This window comes from Lontra canadensis, unplaced genomic scaffold (assembly GCF_010015895.1).
Source record: "Lontra canadensis isolate GAN:19392208 unplaced genomic scaffold, GSC_riverotter_1.0 scaffold12, whole genome shotgun sequence".
Lineage (NCBI taxonomy): Eukaryota > Metazoa > Chordata > Mammalia > Carnivora > Mustelidae > Lontra > Lontra canadensis.
The window spans coordinates 6,481,444-6,500,239 of NW_022631006.1; the positions used below are offsets into that span (position 1 = coordinate 6,481,444).

The following is an 18,796-nucleotide window of genomic DNA, read 5'->3' on the forward strand; positions in this document are numbered from 1 at the left end:
GCCCATAACCCAAAAATTTTGATAAATTAGAAACAAATGCAAGTTAGTCCTAAGAAGTGAATGTGGTGATCCTAACTAAAGCATTTTTTTGTTTGTTTCTGTTTTAAAGATTTTGTGGGGCGGGGGAAGCAGGCTCCCTGCCAAGCAGAGAGCCCAATTCGGGGCTCGATCCCAGGATCCCAGGATCATGACCTGAGCCAAAGGCAGTCTTTAACCCACTGAGCCACCCAGGCGTCCCCTAACTAAAGCGTTTTTGAACTGAACCTCCTGTCCAGTTATTTCCGCCAGAAAGGGAAAAGAATCTCTAAATCTGTTCTTGTGGCTCTTTGCTTAGATTCATTGGAGCAAATAGAAGTATGAGGGTCCTAGGCAGGTCAGGCTCCCTCAGATCTGCCAAGGACTAAAAGATCAAGGCCCCAGAAATAAGTGGGAGGGAATCTCAGAGATTCAGTCTAACACATTCATTTCTCAGCTGAGGAAAGTTAAAGGCCAGGGATGTTAAGTGATCTGCCCAAGATCAGAGTGAACAGAAGACAGTAACAGGTTGTCTCCTACTTTCTACCAGGCTAGAGTTGACCAGAAACAGACCCCGCCCAGTTGGGCTGACCAGTGTAAATCCAAATCCACAGGACTCAGAATCAACAAGGATTTAGTGATTTAATAACCTAATTATACCTTCTTCACGCCACCGCCCAGGAATGCAGACACAAAATTAGCTTTTCATGAAATCCCAAGCCCTTATACTCTAGTGAATTTATTCTACAGATTCTTCAACTTCCGTCTCTTCCTGTTCCTCTTTTCACTTTCTGTATTATCCAAGGCCTGAACGATCTCTCACCAACAGAGATCGTTCTGTGGACAGAATACAAGATCTCAGATACATAACTCCTACCAATCCCTTGACTTAGGCTTTATTTCTGTGGGATTCTCATCCTTTTGGTCTTCAAACTAGGAATATTCTGTCTGCCTATTTTTGGTACTCCTCTGTAAGCTCTTTGTAAAAGTACTGGCCTTTAATGACTGGTAAACTAGGGCCTTAGTTGAGGGAGGGTCAAAGGCTACAAAATATAAGACTATGCTGATTCTTCACACTCTAGTCTTCTCATTCACTCTATTCTCTCCAGATTAATTCTTTAACTGACCAAAGATCAGCTCTATGTTTATACTATTTTAGAAAGAAAAGAAAAACAATCAAATGTAGAGAGAAGAGTAACTTGTGGACAAAGAAAGGTTCTACCTAGCTTTTGCCAGTCAAGCACCAAGTTTCCTGAACCACTGATGCCATCTGGTGGCCAGCAAGATATAATAACAAAACAAAACCCACATATTTAAGATGACTTGAATTAAATTATAACAAATCATACATGAAATTGGGGCAATGTGGGTTGGAAGAGTGGATTATACTACTCTAATCCCCCAATATTTTCTGTTAAATGACCAATTTACAGTCTGAGGAAAATATACTATCAAAGGAAACTGTATAGAGCCAAACTTCTCACACCCCCCACAAAATTTCATCTTTCCTCTTTCCCTTTTATCACCCTCTCACCAAAAATACCCCACACCCCGTGAGTCCAGTCATACAATACATGTGCAAAAGGGACTTCAATTAGTAAGTAAAATCAATTTTATTAATAAAGATCTTTCCATATGTCCAGAGCAAACAATGAATTTCAAGGAAAAAAAAAAAAAAAACAAAAAACCCTACATACAGTGAAATTAGAAGTATCCCAGGAAGACAACAAATACAATATAAACATGTATACCCATAATCACCGCCGCCTCCGAAAACCTGAAAGGAAGGGAAACCAAGAATGAGGCAAAGGACAGTTGGAAAAGCTGAGGGGACAAGAAAAAAAGAACACTTAGAGAGAAGGGCTCAGGAAGGGCTGGTCCCCTGGGCAGTACTCTCTGCATCTTCCCAGGACAAAAGACTAGAAGTAGGAATGAAACTGAACCATGATAACAGTTCCTTCAAGTGGTACTACCACAGTTCTACTGAAGGAAGCCTGCATACAAACTGTGGGATCTTAGAGACAGAATCCAGAAATCTTGTTTGTGAATGATGCTGATTTTCAGCTTGACAAAGAATAACGAAGCACACCTCTAAAGAGATGAATGCCCAGTCAGGAAGAGATACTAGGGGGGGCTGGTGAGACCTAGGAGGGCAAATCCGAAGAGCTGACATCCCAATTTGTATGGCCCACCCTGCACTTCACCATCCAAGTCCCAGCCACTGACTGACCTTTTTTCTTCCGACCTTTCTTTGGTATCTTCTTCCGCTTCTTAACAGGATTCTGATCCTGGGGACAGATGGAGAAGTGAAGGAATGGTGGTGTACGTCCAAGGGTTAGCATCCCTTCTTGCATTCCGCATGGTAATGAGCCCCACATACACCTGGCTGGAATCCAGAAGGCTATCTCCCACCACTGTACCCACAACCTCACCTCATCAAGATGAGGGGCTCCTCCTGTCAAAGCACTGATGTCACTGAAGTGTGTGAGGGAATGGAGTTGTGAGCTCATGACATTTGCCCGTTTTCGCCGTCCTTTCTCACGTTTACTGACACTTAAACGCACCATCATGCTCTCCTCATAGTTAATCCTGCCGCAGAAACAGTTTACAACATGTTTAGTCCATACACACAGAAAGCTGCAGCCAAGAACCTGGGCCCAGGTATTTACTCACCCCCTGCTCATATAGTTCTCAAGAAATTTCACAGCAAGTCAATGGAGTATTTAAGAGCAAATCAGATGTCTAATATCGCGCTTCTTCAACAAAATGTTCTTTATGCCAGAAATTCCCTCTTCCCTAGAAATGAACTCACAGTCCATCCACAAGAATACTTAAGCTATTATACTAGAAACCTCTTCTACTTCACCTTCACAAACAGGATTCCCTACATGGGCCCCTTCACTCAAATCCATCAACAGAGATTGCCACCAAGGCAAAATTGGTGAGTCTGTATTCGTATTACAATTGCTTTTTTGCTTTTCTTCCCTGAACTTACCTATCACTCCCAATGCCATTTTAGAAATCTGACTTCATTGCCTTCTGAACAAAAGTGAGAACTGTGATAGCAAAATACAGAATTTCTAGAATTTCTAGAACTGCACATATTCCTCTTCCTATAGCATTTGTTCAGCCTAAACAGCCTAAACAGTTGGGAAAAAGAAAACATTCTTCCTCTATTCTGTACTTAACACCCCTCATTCTTAGAAACCATCAGCCTGGGGCGGTGCCTGTGTGGCTCAGTTGTTAAGCATCAGCCTTTGGCTCAGGTCATGATCCTGGGAACCTGGGATCAAGGCCCGCATCAGGCTCCCTGCTCAGCAGGAAGCCTGCTTCTCCCTCTCCCACTCCCCCTGTTTGTGTTCCCTCTCTCATGGTCTCTCTGTGAAATAAATAAAATCTTCTAAAAAGGAAAAGAAAAGAAATGAAACAAAACGAAACCATCAGCCTTTCACTCCACTTTCTCTACAATGTGAGTTCCCTTGGTACCAGACTTAATCACATTCATCCAAAACATAAGGACAGCTTTCTATGGTGTAGAAAACAATTTCCAACTGCAAGGACTCAGACCTGTGTTGATCCTCTTGACTTTGGCGAGTAACATGAGGATGCCGAGCATCACGGATTTCCTCTGGAGCATCTGAGTACTGCTCCTTCAGTTCACGAATGACAGAGCTGCTCAATGCCCGTTTTTTGGCCCGTTCTAGGCGCTTCTTCTCCCTCTCAGCTTCTGTTTCATCTATGTGATAAAAAACAGCAAGGGTTATCCCAGAACAGAGAAAAGGAAAAGAGAAACGCAATTTATGCTGAGGAGGCAGCAGCCACAGTTCATACCATAATGTACTGGAACCAAGCGTGGTGGAACATATTTCTTAACCGTTCCTTTTGCAGATTTCTTCCCTGAAGCTGGAGATTGGCCTTCTTCGGCTTCATCTTCTTCCTCATCCTCAGAGCTCAACTACAAAAGAACATAATGCCCATAAACTTAGGAAATGTTAGACAGTAAGAAAAACTAGAGTAGCTAGAGTAGCCTGGGGAGGTGGGAATATAAACAAAAGTAAGAAAGGAAAACATCAAACTCTCTATTCTAAGGCACAAGATGGGAGTCAACAGTAGTAAGAGAATCCCAGGAGATCTGGGATCACCCACGAGGCTCATTCAGGCTTAGAGTCCTCAGGAAAACTAGGATAATGCAATTCCCTACCTTGCTCATCATACTGCTGGGATGAGGCTTAAAACGGAGTGGGTCGTTCTCACCTGAAATAAAAAACCCAAAATATTTTATAAGATTTAAAAATTTATGACAGTCCCCACATAACCTTATAGCTTCTGCCACTTACTGAGGCTGCCTGTCACCGCAGTCTTGACTAGTTTGTCAACTTGATACTTCAGTTTTTGGTCCAAGGGACGAAGCTTTTCCAAAACCTATAATGTGGTTAAGTAGGATTACATTCCCTTCCCAAAATTAAACATACATCAGAGTCTCTATATTAAGTTGCCAGATAAAGAACCTAAAATATTGAGAAACTAGAACAAATGAACGAGAAAACAGTTTTTTCATTTGGTTCCTCACTTAATCATGAAAACACCCACTTAAACGAGAGCTATTGTGTGACAGTCCTAGAGTTTAGGCTGTGGAAACCTAGAACACTAAGATGCCAAGTGCTTCATACCGTGCGAATCTCCACCAGTCTCAAAACTGCAGGATGTCCCTGAAGAGACCCTCCTGAGGCTTTGTCCAGGATGAGATGGGTCAAATCCATAAGGTACATGAGCAGTAGCTGGTCTTTTACTTCCAAGAGGCTGAGACCCTGAGGTGAAAAACAGAGTAAGAGATGCAAATTCATTTTTAGCTAGAAAATCAGAAGGAAGGCGTAGGTTAAACAGGATAATTTTTTTCAAGTTTATGTTTTTCCCAATCAGTTCCTGTAAGGCATCTGGAAGAGTCTTAAGGAGGTGACTCTACCTTAAATGGCCCCAGCGACAACTATGCTAACATGACAGAGGCAAACCTGTAAGAATTACTGGAAGACAGTAAGAACAGGAAAATCAATAAAGCAGCCCCCAAAATAACAATGACATGTTTTCTCAACCTCAGAGCCACTGACATTTGGGAAGGGGCAATTTTCTGTTGGGAAGGCTGTCTGGGCCCTGCAGGATGTTGAGCAGCATCCTTGGCCTCTACCCTTCAGGAGCCCTCCAAATTTTAATAATCAAACTGTCTCCATACAGTGCTGAATCTTAAGTTAATTTAATGAAAAGAATTATTCATTTTAACCCCATACAATGGAATTATGCAATACATTTAAAAACAATAATCTACATATATCGACTTAATTAGACTTAATTCCACGTCAGCACACTTTCTGCACTATAATATGCTTCCAATTAAGGCAGGGTAAGTATGATGTACACATTTTATCTTTTTTTTTTTTTAACTTTACTCATTTATTAGAGAGAGAGAGAGACACAGAGAGAAAACACATGCACGCGAGGAAGGGGAGAGGGAGACTGGAGTCAGACACAGGGCTCGATTCCAGGACCCTGGGATCATGACCTGAGCTGAAGTCAGATACTGAACTGACTGAGCCACCCAGGTGCCTCCACACATTTTATATACAGAGAGAAATCTGTGGAAAATAACATGCTATTAACAACTGCTACCCCTGGGGATCTAGATGAGGAAAAGGAAGAAATGGAGTGTGCACACTGTGAAAGCATTTTCCCATCAAGCATTTACCACTTTTACAATAAAAGAAATTTCCAAACATGTACCCCAGAATTTATCTCAGATTATGATTACACTGTTTTTAAATTTTTCTTTCGTGGTTTTATGCATCTTCCAAACTTTCTAAAATTAAAACACACGTTATATTTACAGTCAGAAAATCAAGCAAACATTATAGGAGTTTATTCTTTTACACACGAGAAAGTAATACATGAGCAGACTTAAGTTAAAAAAAAAAAATTGTGATGACATAAAATGGAACTGTAAAAGTCCACAGCCCTGGGAAGACCTATTTCAGAGAGACTACATATTCTACCTACGACTACAGAGTATTAGGAGTAGAGCTGGGATTCAAACTCAGCCTAACACCTAAGCTCTAGGTATCTTTAAACCAACATGCAAAGCTCTTGAGATCAGCACTAGTGCGATAACAGGAGGAGGAGCAAAGATTTTAAAGACAGACAAAATGAGCTTAAGTTCTGAATCAGGCATTTGGTAGTCAAATAATGGGTACGTCACTTAACCCTATGACCCCAGTCTCCTCATTTATAACACATACAGTATTTCCTTCCCAAAAAAGTAATTACGAGGCTTAAATAAAATAAAAGAGGAAAGCACTCTGTAACCTGTAAAGCGCCTAGTAAGGTTTTGGTCCTGAGGGATAAGTTACTAAGTATCTGTTCAATGAATAAATATATAGTGATCTAATATAAGTTTTTTGGTTTTTTTTTTCCCCTGGGGTTTTTTTTTTGGTAACGTGTCATGTGATGTTCTGACTGAGCCAGCCAGGTGCCGCTATAGTGAGTGATCTAATAAATACACTGGCAGCGCAGAACTAGCCAAGAATTTGAGAAGCAGGTTCTTCTGATGAGCTTGGACACTATTAAGTTCAAACTGAGTGACAAGCATATAGAAAAAACAACAACAAAAAAACCCCACAAAGATGAAAAAATAAAAATAGCTAAAAACAAAACCGCATGATGAGAAAGAAAAGGCAAAAAGAGAATATATTAAAAATTCTATTAGCTGTAGGGGTGCATGGCTGGCTCAGGCAACGGAGCATGCAACTCTTGATCTCAGGGTTGTGAGTTCAAGCCCCATGTTGGATGCAGAGATTACTTAAGAATAAAATCTTTAGGGACACCTGGGTGGCTCAGCTGGTTAAGCGTCTGCCTTTGGCTCAGGTCATGATCCCAGAATCCTGAGATCCAGGCCCGAATGAAGCTCCCCACTTAGTGGGGAGTCTGCTTCTCTCTCTCCCCTCCACTTGTGTACTCTCCTCAAATAAATAATCTTGGGAAAAAAAAAAAAGAATAAAATCTTTAATTGATCTCAGCTCAGGTCTTGATCTCCGGGTCATGAGTCCAAGCCCCACTTTGGGTTCCAACTCCACTGGGTGTGGCACCTACTTAAGGGAAAAAAAAAATCCTTCAATGTCTCTTACTAATAAGCTACCATAAAGATTTCCATACTTTTGTTGACCTATGGAATTTTTTGCTCAAATACCACCTTAGGACAAAAACTCAATATATAAAACAGGTAATACCACAGTTTCCAGTTCAAGCAGGTATGAATGACCCAGAGCCCTCCTTCTATACTGCTTCACATCCAATGATCCCTAAGAAGGTTCTATAAGACCTTAATTTGAAAACTACCTTATTTCAATTTTTTAAAAAAGATCTTATTTATTTGAGAGAGAATGCGTAGAAGGGAGAGAAGCAGACTCCCTGTTGAGCAGGGAGCCCGAAGCAATGCAGGACTTGATCCCAGGTCCCCAGAATCATGACCTGAGCCAAAGGCAGACACTTAACCAACTGAGGCACATAAGCGCCCTACCATATTTCAATTTTAAGATGCATACCATTTCCGTATTTTAACATCTCTGAAGTCAGGATGTATCTTTTAATCAATGATATCTTAATGTTAAATTATAGATTAACAGACAGCATTTTAAGTATACAAAATAAGTGGTATGTTCCCAGTTAACGGCATCTTAGATTAGAGGAAATAACAGTCGTAAATCCTCAGATGGCCTACAAGGTTCTTCAAAGAGCGACTACTTTTCTTTTCTTTTTAAATTATTTTTATTAACATATAATGTATTATTTGCCCCAGAGAGTGACTCTTTTCTAGTGTTATTTCCTACTCCCCATCCCATCCCCCAACACACTGTACAGCCAACCACACTAAATGACCTCCTTCCCCAGGATATGACCATGCTTTCAGGTCTCTGTGCCTTTGTACATGCTGTTTCTTTCTGTTCCCTGGACTCTTATTTATTCTTCATAATCCATATTTTCTGAGAAGCCTTCCCTCACTTCCTCTGCTCTCTGGCACTGTGAAGTGACTGCTCTTGCTCAAACCTATTGCTCTGATCTGTCTTCTCCACTAGACTTCAGCAGGGAAACTGGATCTTACTCATCTTCGAAGCTCTAACACTTAGGACATACAAGACACTCAATAAACCTATGATAAAAGAACTGTTGAGAACAAGCCAGAGGATATTAGGTCTTCAAATATGTCTTTTTTTTTTTTTTAAAGATTTTATTTATTTAGAAAGACAGAGAGACAGGGAATACAAGCAGGGGGAGTGGGAGGGGAGAAGCAGGCTTCCCTCTGAGCAGAGAGCCTGATGTGGGGCTCGATCCCAGGATGTTGGGATCATGACCTGGGCCAAATGCAGACGCTTAGCGACTGGGCCACCCAGGTGCCCCTCTTCAAATATATCTTACCTTTTCTGTAGGATAGGCTCTAGCTTGAACTTTTTTTGTCAGAGCTTGTATTTGTGCAGTTACAGCCATCGCCTGAAATCAGTTTAAATAAAACAGCTGAGGAGAAATCACCTAAGTCATCTCTGTGACCTATGAAGGGCAAAAACTAAACAATGACACCTAAAAATCATCAGCAACATTACCTGAAATGTACCTGAAACATTACCTGGGAAGAAATACCTTCTTCCCAGTTCTGGGAAAGCATAGCAGAGATGGGTTTTGATACTTCATGAAAAAGTACAAAAAACTTTCAACCTTTTCTTAAAGCTACAGAAACCATCATACCATACCACTGGGGAAGGGATGGGAACTGGGCCAGTGGTGGGGGAAAGGGTGCTGTACCTTTATCGGTACTGGATGAACTTTCAACCAGTACACCTAGGTACCCTAAGGGCAAATCATACCTCTTTTCCCAGCCCTGGTTTCCTTAGCTATAAATAGAAAAGGAAATCATTCAGACGACTTCTTTTTGGAGTTTTCTGTATTGCTTTGGATGCAGAAATCAATTACTTTAAGTTCTAACCTGAAAAGGTTTTCATTAAGTCACCTGGCTCTCAAGGTATTTGGTATCATTCAATACATCCCTTCAAACGACCACAGTTTGGAGGTGAAGCACACAAAACCAAAGCCAATTCGTCACTAACCCGTCCCAAAGGGGTGATATGACTCACCTGCTCCTGAAGGTTCTTCAAAAGTGTGACAGCACCTAGCAGGTCTGACTCCAGCACCTCCTGTTAGAGGGAGAGAGAAAATAAAGAAAAGCCCTTCTTTCCTCAGGATTATAAGAAGATTTGGGGGGGGTGGAAAACACTCTCCTTCAGACACCCCAGACTTCCGACTTTCCCACTCCAGTACACATGCAGCCTTGCTTCAAAGCCGGCCAATCCTCCACATTTCTAAGAGAAGTGGTAGCTTCAGATCCGTCACCCTACTCCTCCTCTCGCCCCCCTGTGCCAAGGAGGCTGCTTCCTTTCATCACTCCCTTTCCTCGCGCCGATAATTTGCCCAGGGCCGCTGAGGGTATAGGAAAATCCCACAATAGCAACGCGAGGAAGCAAACTCACGGGACTACCCGGCGCCGCCATCTTCACAAAGCCTGCCTCTTCCGGGGCGGTACTTTCTGAGCTAACATTGGGCGATAGACTTGATAGACAACAGCCACTTGGAAATCTAAGCCAATAGGAATAGTGATCTCTCACTTCCGCCCCGAACAGGATGTGCGGGATTGGAGCCACATCCAGCCAATAGAATGGAAGAACTGACAATCTTCGTCAGATTTAGGGAGCGATCTAATGACGTAAAAACGCTCGTGGAAACGGACACGTGATTAGCAGATTGTGTAGAATGTTTGGAGCTAAACCAATATAAAACTAGCCAAGTGACTGATCGACAATTAGAAAGGCCCAATGGCAAAAAGACGTTTGCAGAGCCGACTGAGAACGTATTGGCTTCCCGGATACCGCCGTACCCAGTCTTTTTCATTACTCTGACCTTGCGTGGCCACAACTGATCGCTAGGTGGCAGTCCTCGGCTGCTCTCTGGGGTGGCTGGGTTACGGATAGCGTGCCGCTGCTCCAATGCAGGTCGCGCGAGATCCCTCACAGACCGCGAGGCCCTTGGATCGACTTTGTGTCAGTAGGCTTGTGTGACCCTGGAGAGGTCATTCGGTCTCTGAGCTTTGGCCAGAGAAGCCTCGAGGTAGATTACAAACGGACGCCCAAGACATCCGCTCTCACCTCCTCGTGGTGTGCGGAGGAAACCCTGTGCCACTCCCAACACTCCTCATCCCTACCCGTTTGGGGACGTGAAAGTGAGTTTTACAAAGGAGGAAGCCAGTTAAGATTTATGTGACATGTCCCTATCACACAGGTCCGCAGCAGAACTTGGTCCAAATCCAGCTTGTTTCATTCTTTTCTTCATATTTCAAAATATGTCAATTCACTCCTGCTTCTCACAGGCTGGTAAAGTGAATTGAGTCTGGATTAATTGCTTCCATTCCCTGCCTTAGGAAGTAAGCTCTGCAGAGGCTGATAATGGTCTTGAATTTGTCCTGCAAGGGCGAGCTGACCTCTGACTAGAAATGAGATCTCCTGTCTTGGAACTGTCTTCTGGAATTAAGGAAGGAATAAACCCCATATCTCAGCCAGGGTGGGAGATACTGGTTTCTAAATTTTTTGCGGGACTCGGGAAGAATAGGTAGGGGTTGTATCCAGTCCCTATGCCTCTTAACATTGGTTTGCTGCTTCAGGCCCATGTGGAAGCTCAGAGTGCCTTGATAACCTATTCATTCTATTAATAAATTTTCTACAGCTTGTCAGGATTTGTATTATGAAAAGTTGCCTTTTCATATATATATATGTGTATATATATATTTGTCAGAGACAGCAAGCAAGAGCACAAGCAAGGAGAGCAGCAGGCAGAGGGATAAGCAGACTCCCCGCTGAGCCGGAAGGATGTGGGACTTGATCCCAGAACACTGGGATCATGACCTGACCTGAAGGCAAACACTTAACCATCTGAGCCACCCAGGCATCCTGAAAAGTTGCCATTTCAACATAAATCCTCATACTTGTCCTGTTAGGTCACAAATAAGATTTTCTTTTCCTTGAAATTTGAAATTAATCTGTTCATATGCATTATGATGTCAGTGAGGAAACAAATTATGCTGCTTTGTTTTGGTTTTGATAATTAAGTACTTGCCAGTCATTCTTTTTGTTATAAGAAAATCTTGGAGTTAACAGTACAGTAAATCTTTGTAAAACTCTTCCAGGACTCAACCAACAAGTATTGGCCAGAAAACAAGATCATTAAATTTATTGTTTTCTATTTCTTTCAGCAAGTCCATAAACTGTCAGTCATTAATAACAATTGATGCACTGTAATTCCTATCCATTCCTCATTCCTCTAGATAAAAGATTTTTTTCTCTTTCTCTCTTTTTTTTTCCCCCTCTGACTTCTTTCAGGATTTTTCTGTCTTTGGTTTTTGCAGTTTGAATATGATATTCCTCAGTATAGGGGTTTTTTTTTGTTTTGCTTTTTGGTTTTGGGTTGTATGTGTGTGTGTGAGAGAGAGAGAGAGAGAGATTTATTCTGCTAAGTGTTTTTCTGATCTTACTAGGTTTCACGTTTTGTTTGGTTTCTGTCATTAATTTTGGGAAATGCTCAGCCATTATTATGTCAAGTATTTATTTTCCTTTATCTCTCTGTTCTACTTCTGACTTTCCCATTATGCATGTGTTACAACTTCTGAAATTGTCCCACAGTTCTTCGATATTCTGTTCCATTTCAGCAGCTCTGGGGACAGAGAGATGAAAATCAGCCTCTGACCCCCAAAACCTCGCAGTCTGTTGACACAAACTTAAGAAAACTGGAACAGTATAAGAAATGAGCAACATGCTAAAAATAAAAAGCAATAGCGGGGAGGAAAGAGACTATTTATGAACTAATGTGTTCAAAGAATAGCTGTATGTATTAGTCGGGGATCTTCAGAAACTAAACCAATTGGAGATATTAGAAGGCATTGGCTCACACGGTTATGGAGCCTAAGAAGTCCTGCAGTCTGCTGTTTGTAAGCTGGAAACTCAGGAATGCTTGGGGTACAGTAGCAGCCCTAGCACAAAGATCTGAAAACCAAGGAGCACCGATGGTGTAAGTTCTAGTCCGAGGGCAGAAGACCACAATCCCTTCCTCCACTTTTTTGCCCTGTTCTGGGACTCAACAGATTGGATGAGACCCATCCATCCACACTGGGAAGGGCAACCTCCTTTACTCAGTCTACTGATTCAAATGTTAATCTTACCTGGAAACACCTGCACAGACATACCCAGAAATACTATTTAACCAAATATCTGTGTACCTAGTGACTCAGGTTTCCATGTAAAATTAACCGTCACACTATACATAAATGGATCATAATTATTGACTCAGGAATCTATCTCTTGGCATCTGTTCTGACAAAATCATTCAAAAAGAGAAAGGTATAAATATTTATATGTGTATATATGTTTACATGTGTGTATATATACATATATATTTGTTTACAGATATTCTAAGTTTGAAAAACTAAAGAGGGGGTTGGAGAGTGACTATCAATAGGTATGGGGTTTCTTTTTGGGGTGATGAAATGTTCTAAACTTAAAGGTCATGGTTATACAACTTCAAATACACTAAAAACTACTGAATTGTACACTGTAAAAGGGTGAATTTTGTAATATATGAATTATATCTCAATAAAGATGTTATAAGAAATTTAAGCAAAACATCCAACAAGTAAATTTTCATATTCTAACTCAAAATAGCAAAAACTAGCCCCATAGCTTCATGTATTGATATAGCTTCCTCTATATGCCAAGCACAATTCTGAACATTTACATGTGTTAATTCAGTGGCTTTCAAAGTGTTATCCTTAAACCAGTAACATTAGGTTTGCAAATTTGGGCACCGTAACTAATCTATGGAATTGGAATATCTGAGGCCACCCCCTGAGAAACTGCTTTTCAACAAGTCTTCCACATGATTCTGCAGCATAGCCATTTTGAATTATCACTGAATATATTTAATCCACAAAGCAAACCTGTAAGATTGGCGATAATATTATTGTCTCCATTTTACAGATATAGTGGAATATCTGTAGTCATAAAAATGATAAAATCTAAGATTGTAGAAATATGGAATGCTCACTGATAGAATAGAAGTTTGTGTACATATTGTATATACACATCGCAGCCATAAAGAAGACTCTCATACACACACACACACACACACACACACACACACACACATTCTCTACTTGGAAAGAAGTAGAGATATAAGAATAGTTGATGTGGGTGCCTGGGTTGCTCAGTGGGTTAAATAAATAATATCAGTGTGTCAAATAAATAAAATCTTTTTTTTTAAAGATTTTATTTATTTATTTGACAGACAGATCACAAGTAGGCCGAGAAGCAGGCAGAGAGAGAGAGGAGGAAGCAGGCTCCCTGCCTAGCAGAGAGCCAGATGCGGGGCTCGATTCCAGGACCCTGGTATCATGACCTGAGCCAAAGGCAGAGGCTTTTTTTTTTTTTTTTAAAGATTTTATTTATTTATTTGACAGAGAGAGATCACAAGTAGACGGAGAGGCAGGCAGAGAGAGAGAGAGAGGGAAGCAGGCTCCCTGCTGAGCAGAGAGCCCGATGCGGGGCTCGATCCCAGGAACCCGAGATCACGACCCGAGCCGAAGGCAGCGGCCTAACCCACTGAGCCACCCAGGCACCCCAAAGGCAGAGGCTTTAACCCACTGAGCCACCCAGGTGCCCCAAATAAATAAAATCTTAGAAAAAAAAAAAAGAATAGTTGATGTGATTAGGTAGGACACTTTGGGTGTCATTTTTGTGCTTGTAGAGTTTCAACAAAGTTTTGCTTGTTTTCGTGTTTTAGAAACAGCCCCTGTTCAATTGGAAGGTATTTTACAGAAGAGACTTTTTTTGTAAATGCAGAAAGCTCATTTAATTTGCTTCACGAAAGCATAACAGATGTTGTATCTCTTCTGCAACTATGTAGAGACAAACTGGGAAATAGAGGAACACTTAACTGCAAGAGCTGAAAAACAAAACAAAACAAAACCCTCTACTCAACAAAGTTGTAATGGCAACCAACAAACCATTAAAGACAGAGTCGCAAACATAGCTAAGTATGGGCACAGAATGGGTCATGGGGGTGAGCAGCTGCATCTCACTGCACAGCATCATGGGCAGGGTGGGGTGGGGGGAGGGGGCCTGGAGGGACCGGTTGACATGTTAACTGTGATGCACAGGACTGAATCTTGCAGCAGGACAGAAGATACAAGTCTTCACCCCTCACGGGTCTTTTTCTGTCCTGGTAGTTCATGCTGCGGTCTGCACCATGTGATGACTGGTAGGAGTGGGGAGGACCTGAGCTGTGCCTAGAAGGGCAGACAGGAAGAGTCCCCACCCCCTGCCTTTCCAAGTAGGAAAGCCCAGCCTGGGGTGAGGGAGCTGTTGGTAGGCCGGTCCAACCTGGAGGTGGAAGGCTGTGAAGGGATGAGACGGCACAATCTGTGACCAGTTTATAAACTGTCTTTATAAGAGGAGTCTAGGCTTTGTCTCAGAGACAACATGGAGCCCTGGAATTTCTACAAATGACAAATATGTAAGAAGTGCACACTTCTTTAGAAAATCTAGTCTGCCAGCCAGCCATTTGGTGAAATGAGCAGCTAGAAGACTGGTCAAGGTGCTGTTGCAATTATGCAGGGATGAAAAGTGGCCCAGCCAAACAGAGAGACTGCAAGGAGCTGAGAATTACTAGATGGGGCCCACTGAGATGGGGTAGATCCTGGAGAATGTTGTTATTGTGGTTGCTGGAAGGAAGTCCAGACTGGCCCAGAAGCCTATAAAAGGAGTTCATCCTTGAAACAGAGTCAGGAAGATGTTCAAACAAGAGGGTAGTAGAACAGGTTTGGAAAGCCACGCAGCCTAGTGGAAAGAAAGATACCACTCATCAAGCATTCGCTGTTTGTTGGAAGTTGTGCCTATAACTTCCTTTTTTTTTTTTTTCTTTTTTAAGATTTTATTTACTTGACAGAGAGAGACACACAGAGAGAGGGAACACAAGCAAGGGGACTGGGAGAGGGAGAAGCAGGCTGCCAGCTGAGCAGGGAGCCTGATGCGGGGCTAAATCCCAGGAACCTGGGATCATGACCTGAGCCAAAGGCAGATGCTTAACCACTGAGCCACCCAGGCGCCCCATAACATCTTTTTTTCCCCTAGCTTTCTGAGGTGTAGTTGATGAACAAAAATTGTATGTATTAAAGATGTATTAAGATGTATTATGTGTAATATTAAGGAAAAGAATGTGAGGTGAAAAGAGCAGTCAAATGCACTCCCAACACACTTTCCCAAAGCGAAACTCAAAGTTTAACCATCAGAAATGAGAGAGGTTTGTTAAAAATGGACAATGTAGCCATAGTTAGCTACGGATTCTTTTTTGGGTTGCTTTGAATAAATGTAAATGATGTCAAAACAAAACAAAAAAAGATGTACTATGTCATGTATTGATAGATACATACTTTGTGAAATGATTACCACAGTCAAGCTAATTAATAGATCTACCACCTCATATAGTTACCTTTTTCTTCTTGGTGGGGGGCTGGTGGTAATGAGAAAAAAGACTATGTACTCTCTTAACAAATTTCAAGTACATGACACAGTACTGTTCTCTATAAGCATCTGATAAATATCAGATCACCAGAACTTTTACATCATGTATATCTGAAATTTTGTATCCTTTGAACAACATTTCCCCCACCCTGCCCCCAGCTGTTGGTAACCATTATACTCTGTTTCTAAGAGTTCAACCTTTTAGATTCCACATACAAATGAAATCATGCAGTATTTGTCTTTTTGTGACTTAATTCTCTTATCATAATGTCCTCCTGTTCCACCCATGTTGTCACAATAACAAGATGTCCTTCTTTATAAAGACCGAATAATATTCCTTGTATGTGGAATCAGATTTTCTTTATCCATTCATCTGTTGACAGACACTTAGGTTATTTCCATGGATTGACACTTGGAAATAATGCATGGGGGTAAAATTATCTCTTTGAGATGCTGATTTCCGCTTCTCTGGGTATATATTAAAAAGTGGGATTGCTGGGTCATGTGATAGTTTTAGTTTTAAATTTTAATTTTGGGGGGAAACTGTGCTCTTTTCCATGATGGCTATAACCAATTTTTTAAATAACTCCATATACAGGATCCTTAAGCCAAACATATGGGGTAGATATTACCAGCCACATTTTACAATAAAACTGAGGCTTAATGCTGAGGTTCAAAGCAAGATCTCCCTGGTTCCAAAGTCTGTGCTCCTTCCTCTAAATTAGGGTTTGTCAAACAATAATGTGCATTAAATCACGGGGTGGGGAGGGGTGTCTTGTTAAAATGCAGGTTATGTTTCAATAGGCCTGGGCTGGGCCCAAGATTCTACAGTTCCAACAAGCTCCCATGTCCCTGGATCACACTTTGACTCGTAAGACTTTGCATGATACTTATTTTTTTTTTCCTCAGAGAAGTTAAGTAATTCACCCAAGTCACACAGGTGGTCTATAGGAGAGCCAGGGTCTTTGAACATAAGTCTATTTGATTACAAAACTATGCTCTCAGATATTAAGATAGGTTTCTCTCTTTATTAGCAGGAAAAAAAAAAAAAAAGGCCCCCAGCTGAAGGTTAAGGGAAAAATCTAATCCCCAAGTAGATGGGAGCCAGAAAAACTAAGTTACCAAAACAGGACGTCTGGCAGAGGGAGGGCGACCAGGGCTCAGTTACCAGACTGTGGCACAGGGTGGGGCCCAAGTCTTAGGAACAAGATAGAAGCTAAGTTTCTGGAACTACTGCACAGGGACAAGGATAACTGGATGCTGAGACTCCAGAGTCCGGCCAGAGCTCATTCGATGCCTCTTACGTGGAGGCTGATCAGGGACAGGACTGCCCCTGCTGGTGTGACAAGGTGTGGTAGAGGAGAAAATGGACCCAGGACTGAGAGCCAAGTCACCCTTCATACCTTCCTCCCCAGGATCCTTTGCACTCCCCAGGGAGGCTAGGCCTTCCTAAGGCTCACCCATATCCTGAGGGGCTACAGACCCCATTCCCTGAACTTTCATTTCACACCCTCCATTCTCTCGATTTCAAGCCTTCCTCCCACCTCAGTTGTCCATGTGCACATTCCCTGTTTGCACAACAGGATGGTTCCATGTTTCAGACCCTTCTCCTGTTGACCTTGTTCTGTTAGGGCCCATAAAAACTGTCTTTGCTTTCTCTTTCTTTTCTTTTCTTTTTCTTTTTTTTTTTTTTTCTTATTCATTTTTCTTCCCTTTGTTTGGGCAGGGCATAGGGTAAGTCCCTGGGAAGTCAGAAAGCAGAGGCAGAAGTATTGACTCAGTTTGGCATCTGCAGTGGGGCGTGAGGGCCCACAGGAGCAGCACAGAGCAGGGTGAGAGTAGAGAACAGGGGTTTTCAGATGCTTCTGGGCTTATGCTTTTACACCAGGAAAGCAGCCATCTATGCTACCCCAGCTGTCGTCCCCAGGCACTCAACAGAGTTATCAACTATACTGGGCTCTTTTTTTCTTTTTTAAAAAGATTTTATTCATTTATTTGTCAGAGAGAGAACACAAGCAGGGGGAGCAGCAGACAGAGCAGGCAGAGGGAGAAGCAGGCTCCCCGCTGAGCAGGGAGCCCCATGTGGGACTACATTCCAAGACCCGAGCTGAAGGCAGCGGCGTAACGGACTGAGCCACCGAGGCATCCCTACACTGGGCTCTTGGACAGAACTTTTGATTGGCTTTTGGCTAAAGGCTACCTCAGAACTTCCACAACAAAGGACAGGTACAAATGTGAGCTAAAGGATAAGTTACAGAGCCCGAAACAGAAAAATGACCAGATAAAATTTTGAGCATGAAAAATGAGACATTTCAGAATTGGCTTTGCCAGTGAAATGGTGAGACATTATCATGTCAATGTCATTGTTGTGAAAATAAAGTCTTGTACACAGATAGAGATAACAGCTTTTGCTATGTACTAGGATAATTTCCCATGACCTGAGAAGCCACCGTGTTCCTGCCATCCCTTCTGCCCCCAAGCACAGTCTTTCTGTCCAAGTGCTCCCCTCTCCTAAGAGGAGGATGTTCAAGGGGCAAAGAAGAGCTGGGGCAGAAACCAGATGTTCGTCAGCATCCCCTTAAGTATCATTTACCACCTTCCTTGAGTTCTTTTAAAATTCACTTTGGTTCATTTTTGAGAGCTGATTACCGGTTAGCCTCTGGAGACTCTGGTAATCATGTAAATACAAATTACTTGAGGAGAAACCCCTGGAATCATTCATGGCTTGAGAAGCTTCCAGAAACTACAACCATTTGATTTTTGTATATTCTAGTTAAAAAAATCTCAATGTATATTTTATCCATACACATAGAAGGGTCTGGATGGATACCCTCTAACTACTAACCATGGTCACATTTGTGAAATGGTACTGTGAATCGTGGAGGGGGATTTGCTTCTTTTGCCTTATAGAAGATTCATTGTTTGAATGTTCGAAGTCATGAGCATTACTTTTATTTATTTATTTATTTATTTATTTATTTATTTATTTATTTTTATTTTAAAGATTTTATTTATTTATTTGACAGACAGAGATCACAAGTAGGCAGAGAGAGAGGAAGGGAAGCAGGCTCCCGGCTGAGCAGAGAGCCCGATCCCAGGACCCCAGAATCATGACCTGAGCCGAAGGCAGA

At 41.9% G+C, this 18,796-nt stretch overlaps 1 protein-coding gene across 1 annotated transcript; it reads right to left on the reverse strand.

Moving 5' to 3' along the window:
• Positions 1-1,690: 1,690 nt before the first annotated feature.
• Positions 1,691-9,618, reverse strand: NGDN (neuroguidin). The gene is made up of 11 exons (XM_032856353.1): positions 9,576-9,618; positions 9,183-9,242; positions 8,473-8,544; positions 4,686-4,823; positions 4,353-4,437; positions 4,217-4,269; positions 3,847-3,970; positions 3,583-3,751; positions 2,448-2,604; positions 2,246-2,303; positions 1,691-1,792 (listed from the first exon to the last, which is right to left on the reverse strand). Exons 1-11 carry the CDS (start codon positions 9,594-9,596, stop codon positions 1,773-1,775), a joined length of 957 nt encoding a protein of 318 aa, XP_032712244.1. The 5' UTR covers positions 9,597-9,618; the 3' UTR covers positions 1,691-1,772.
• Positions 9,619-18,796: the final 9,178 nt, after the last annotated feature.

Coding starts and splice junctions, on each gene's coding strand:
- NGDN (XM_032856353.1), bottom strand. CDS start 9,596: ATGGCGGCGCCGGGTAGTCCC. Junction 4,438..4,685: donor GACTGGTGGAGATTCGCACG/GTATGAAGCACT, acceptor ACCACATTATAG/GTTTTGGAAAAGCTTCGTCC. Junction 3,752..3,846: donor CTTGGTTCCAGTACATTATG/GTATGAACTGTG, acceptor TTTATCACATAG/ATGAAACAGAAGCTGAGAGG.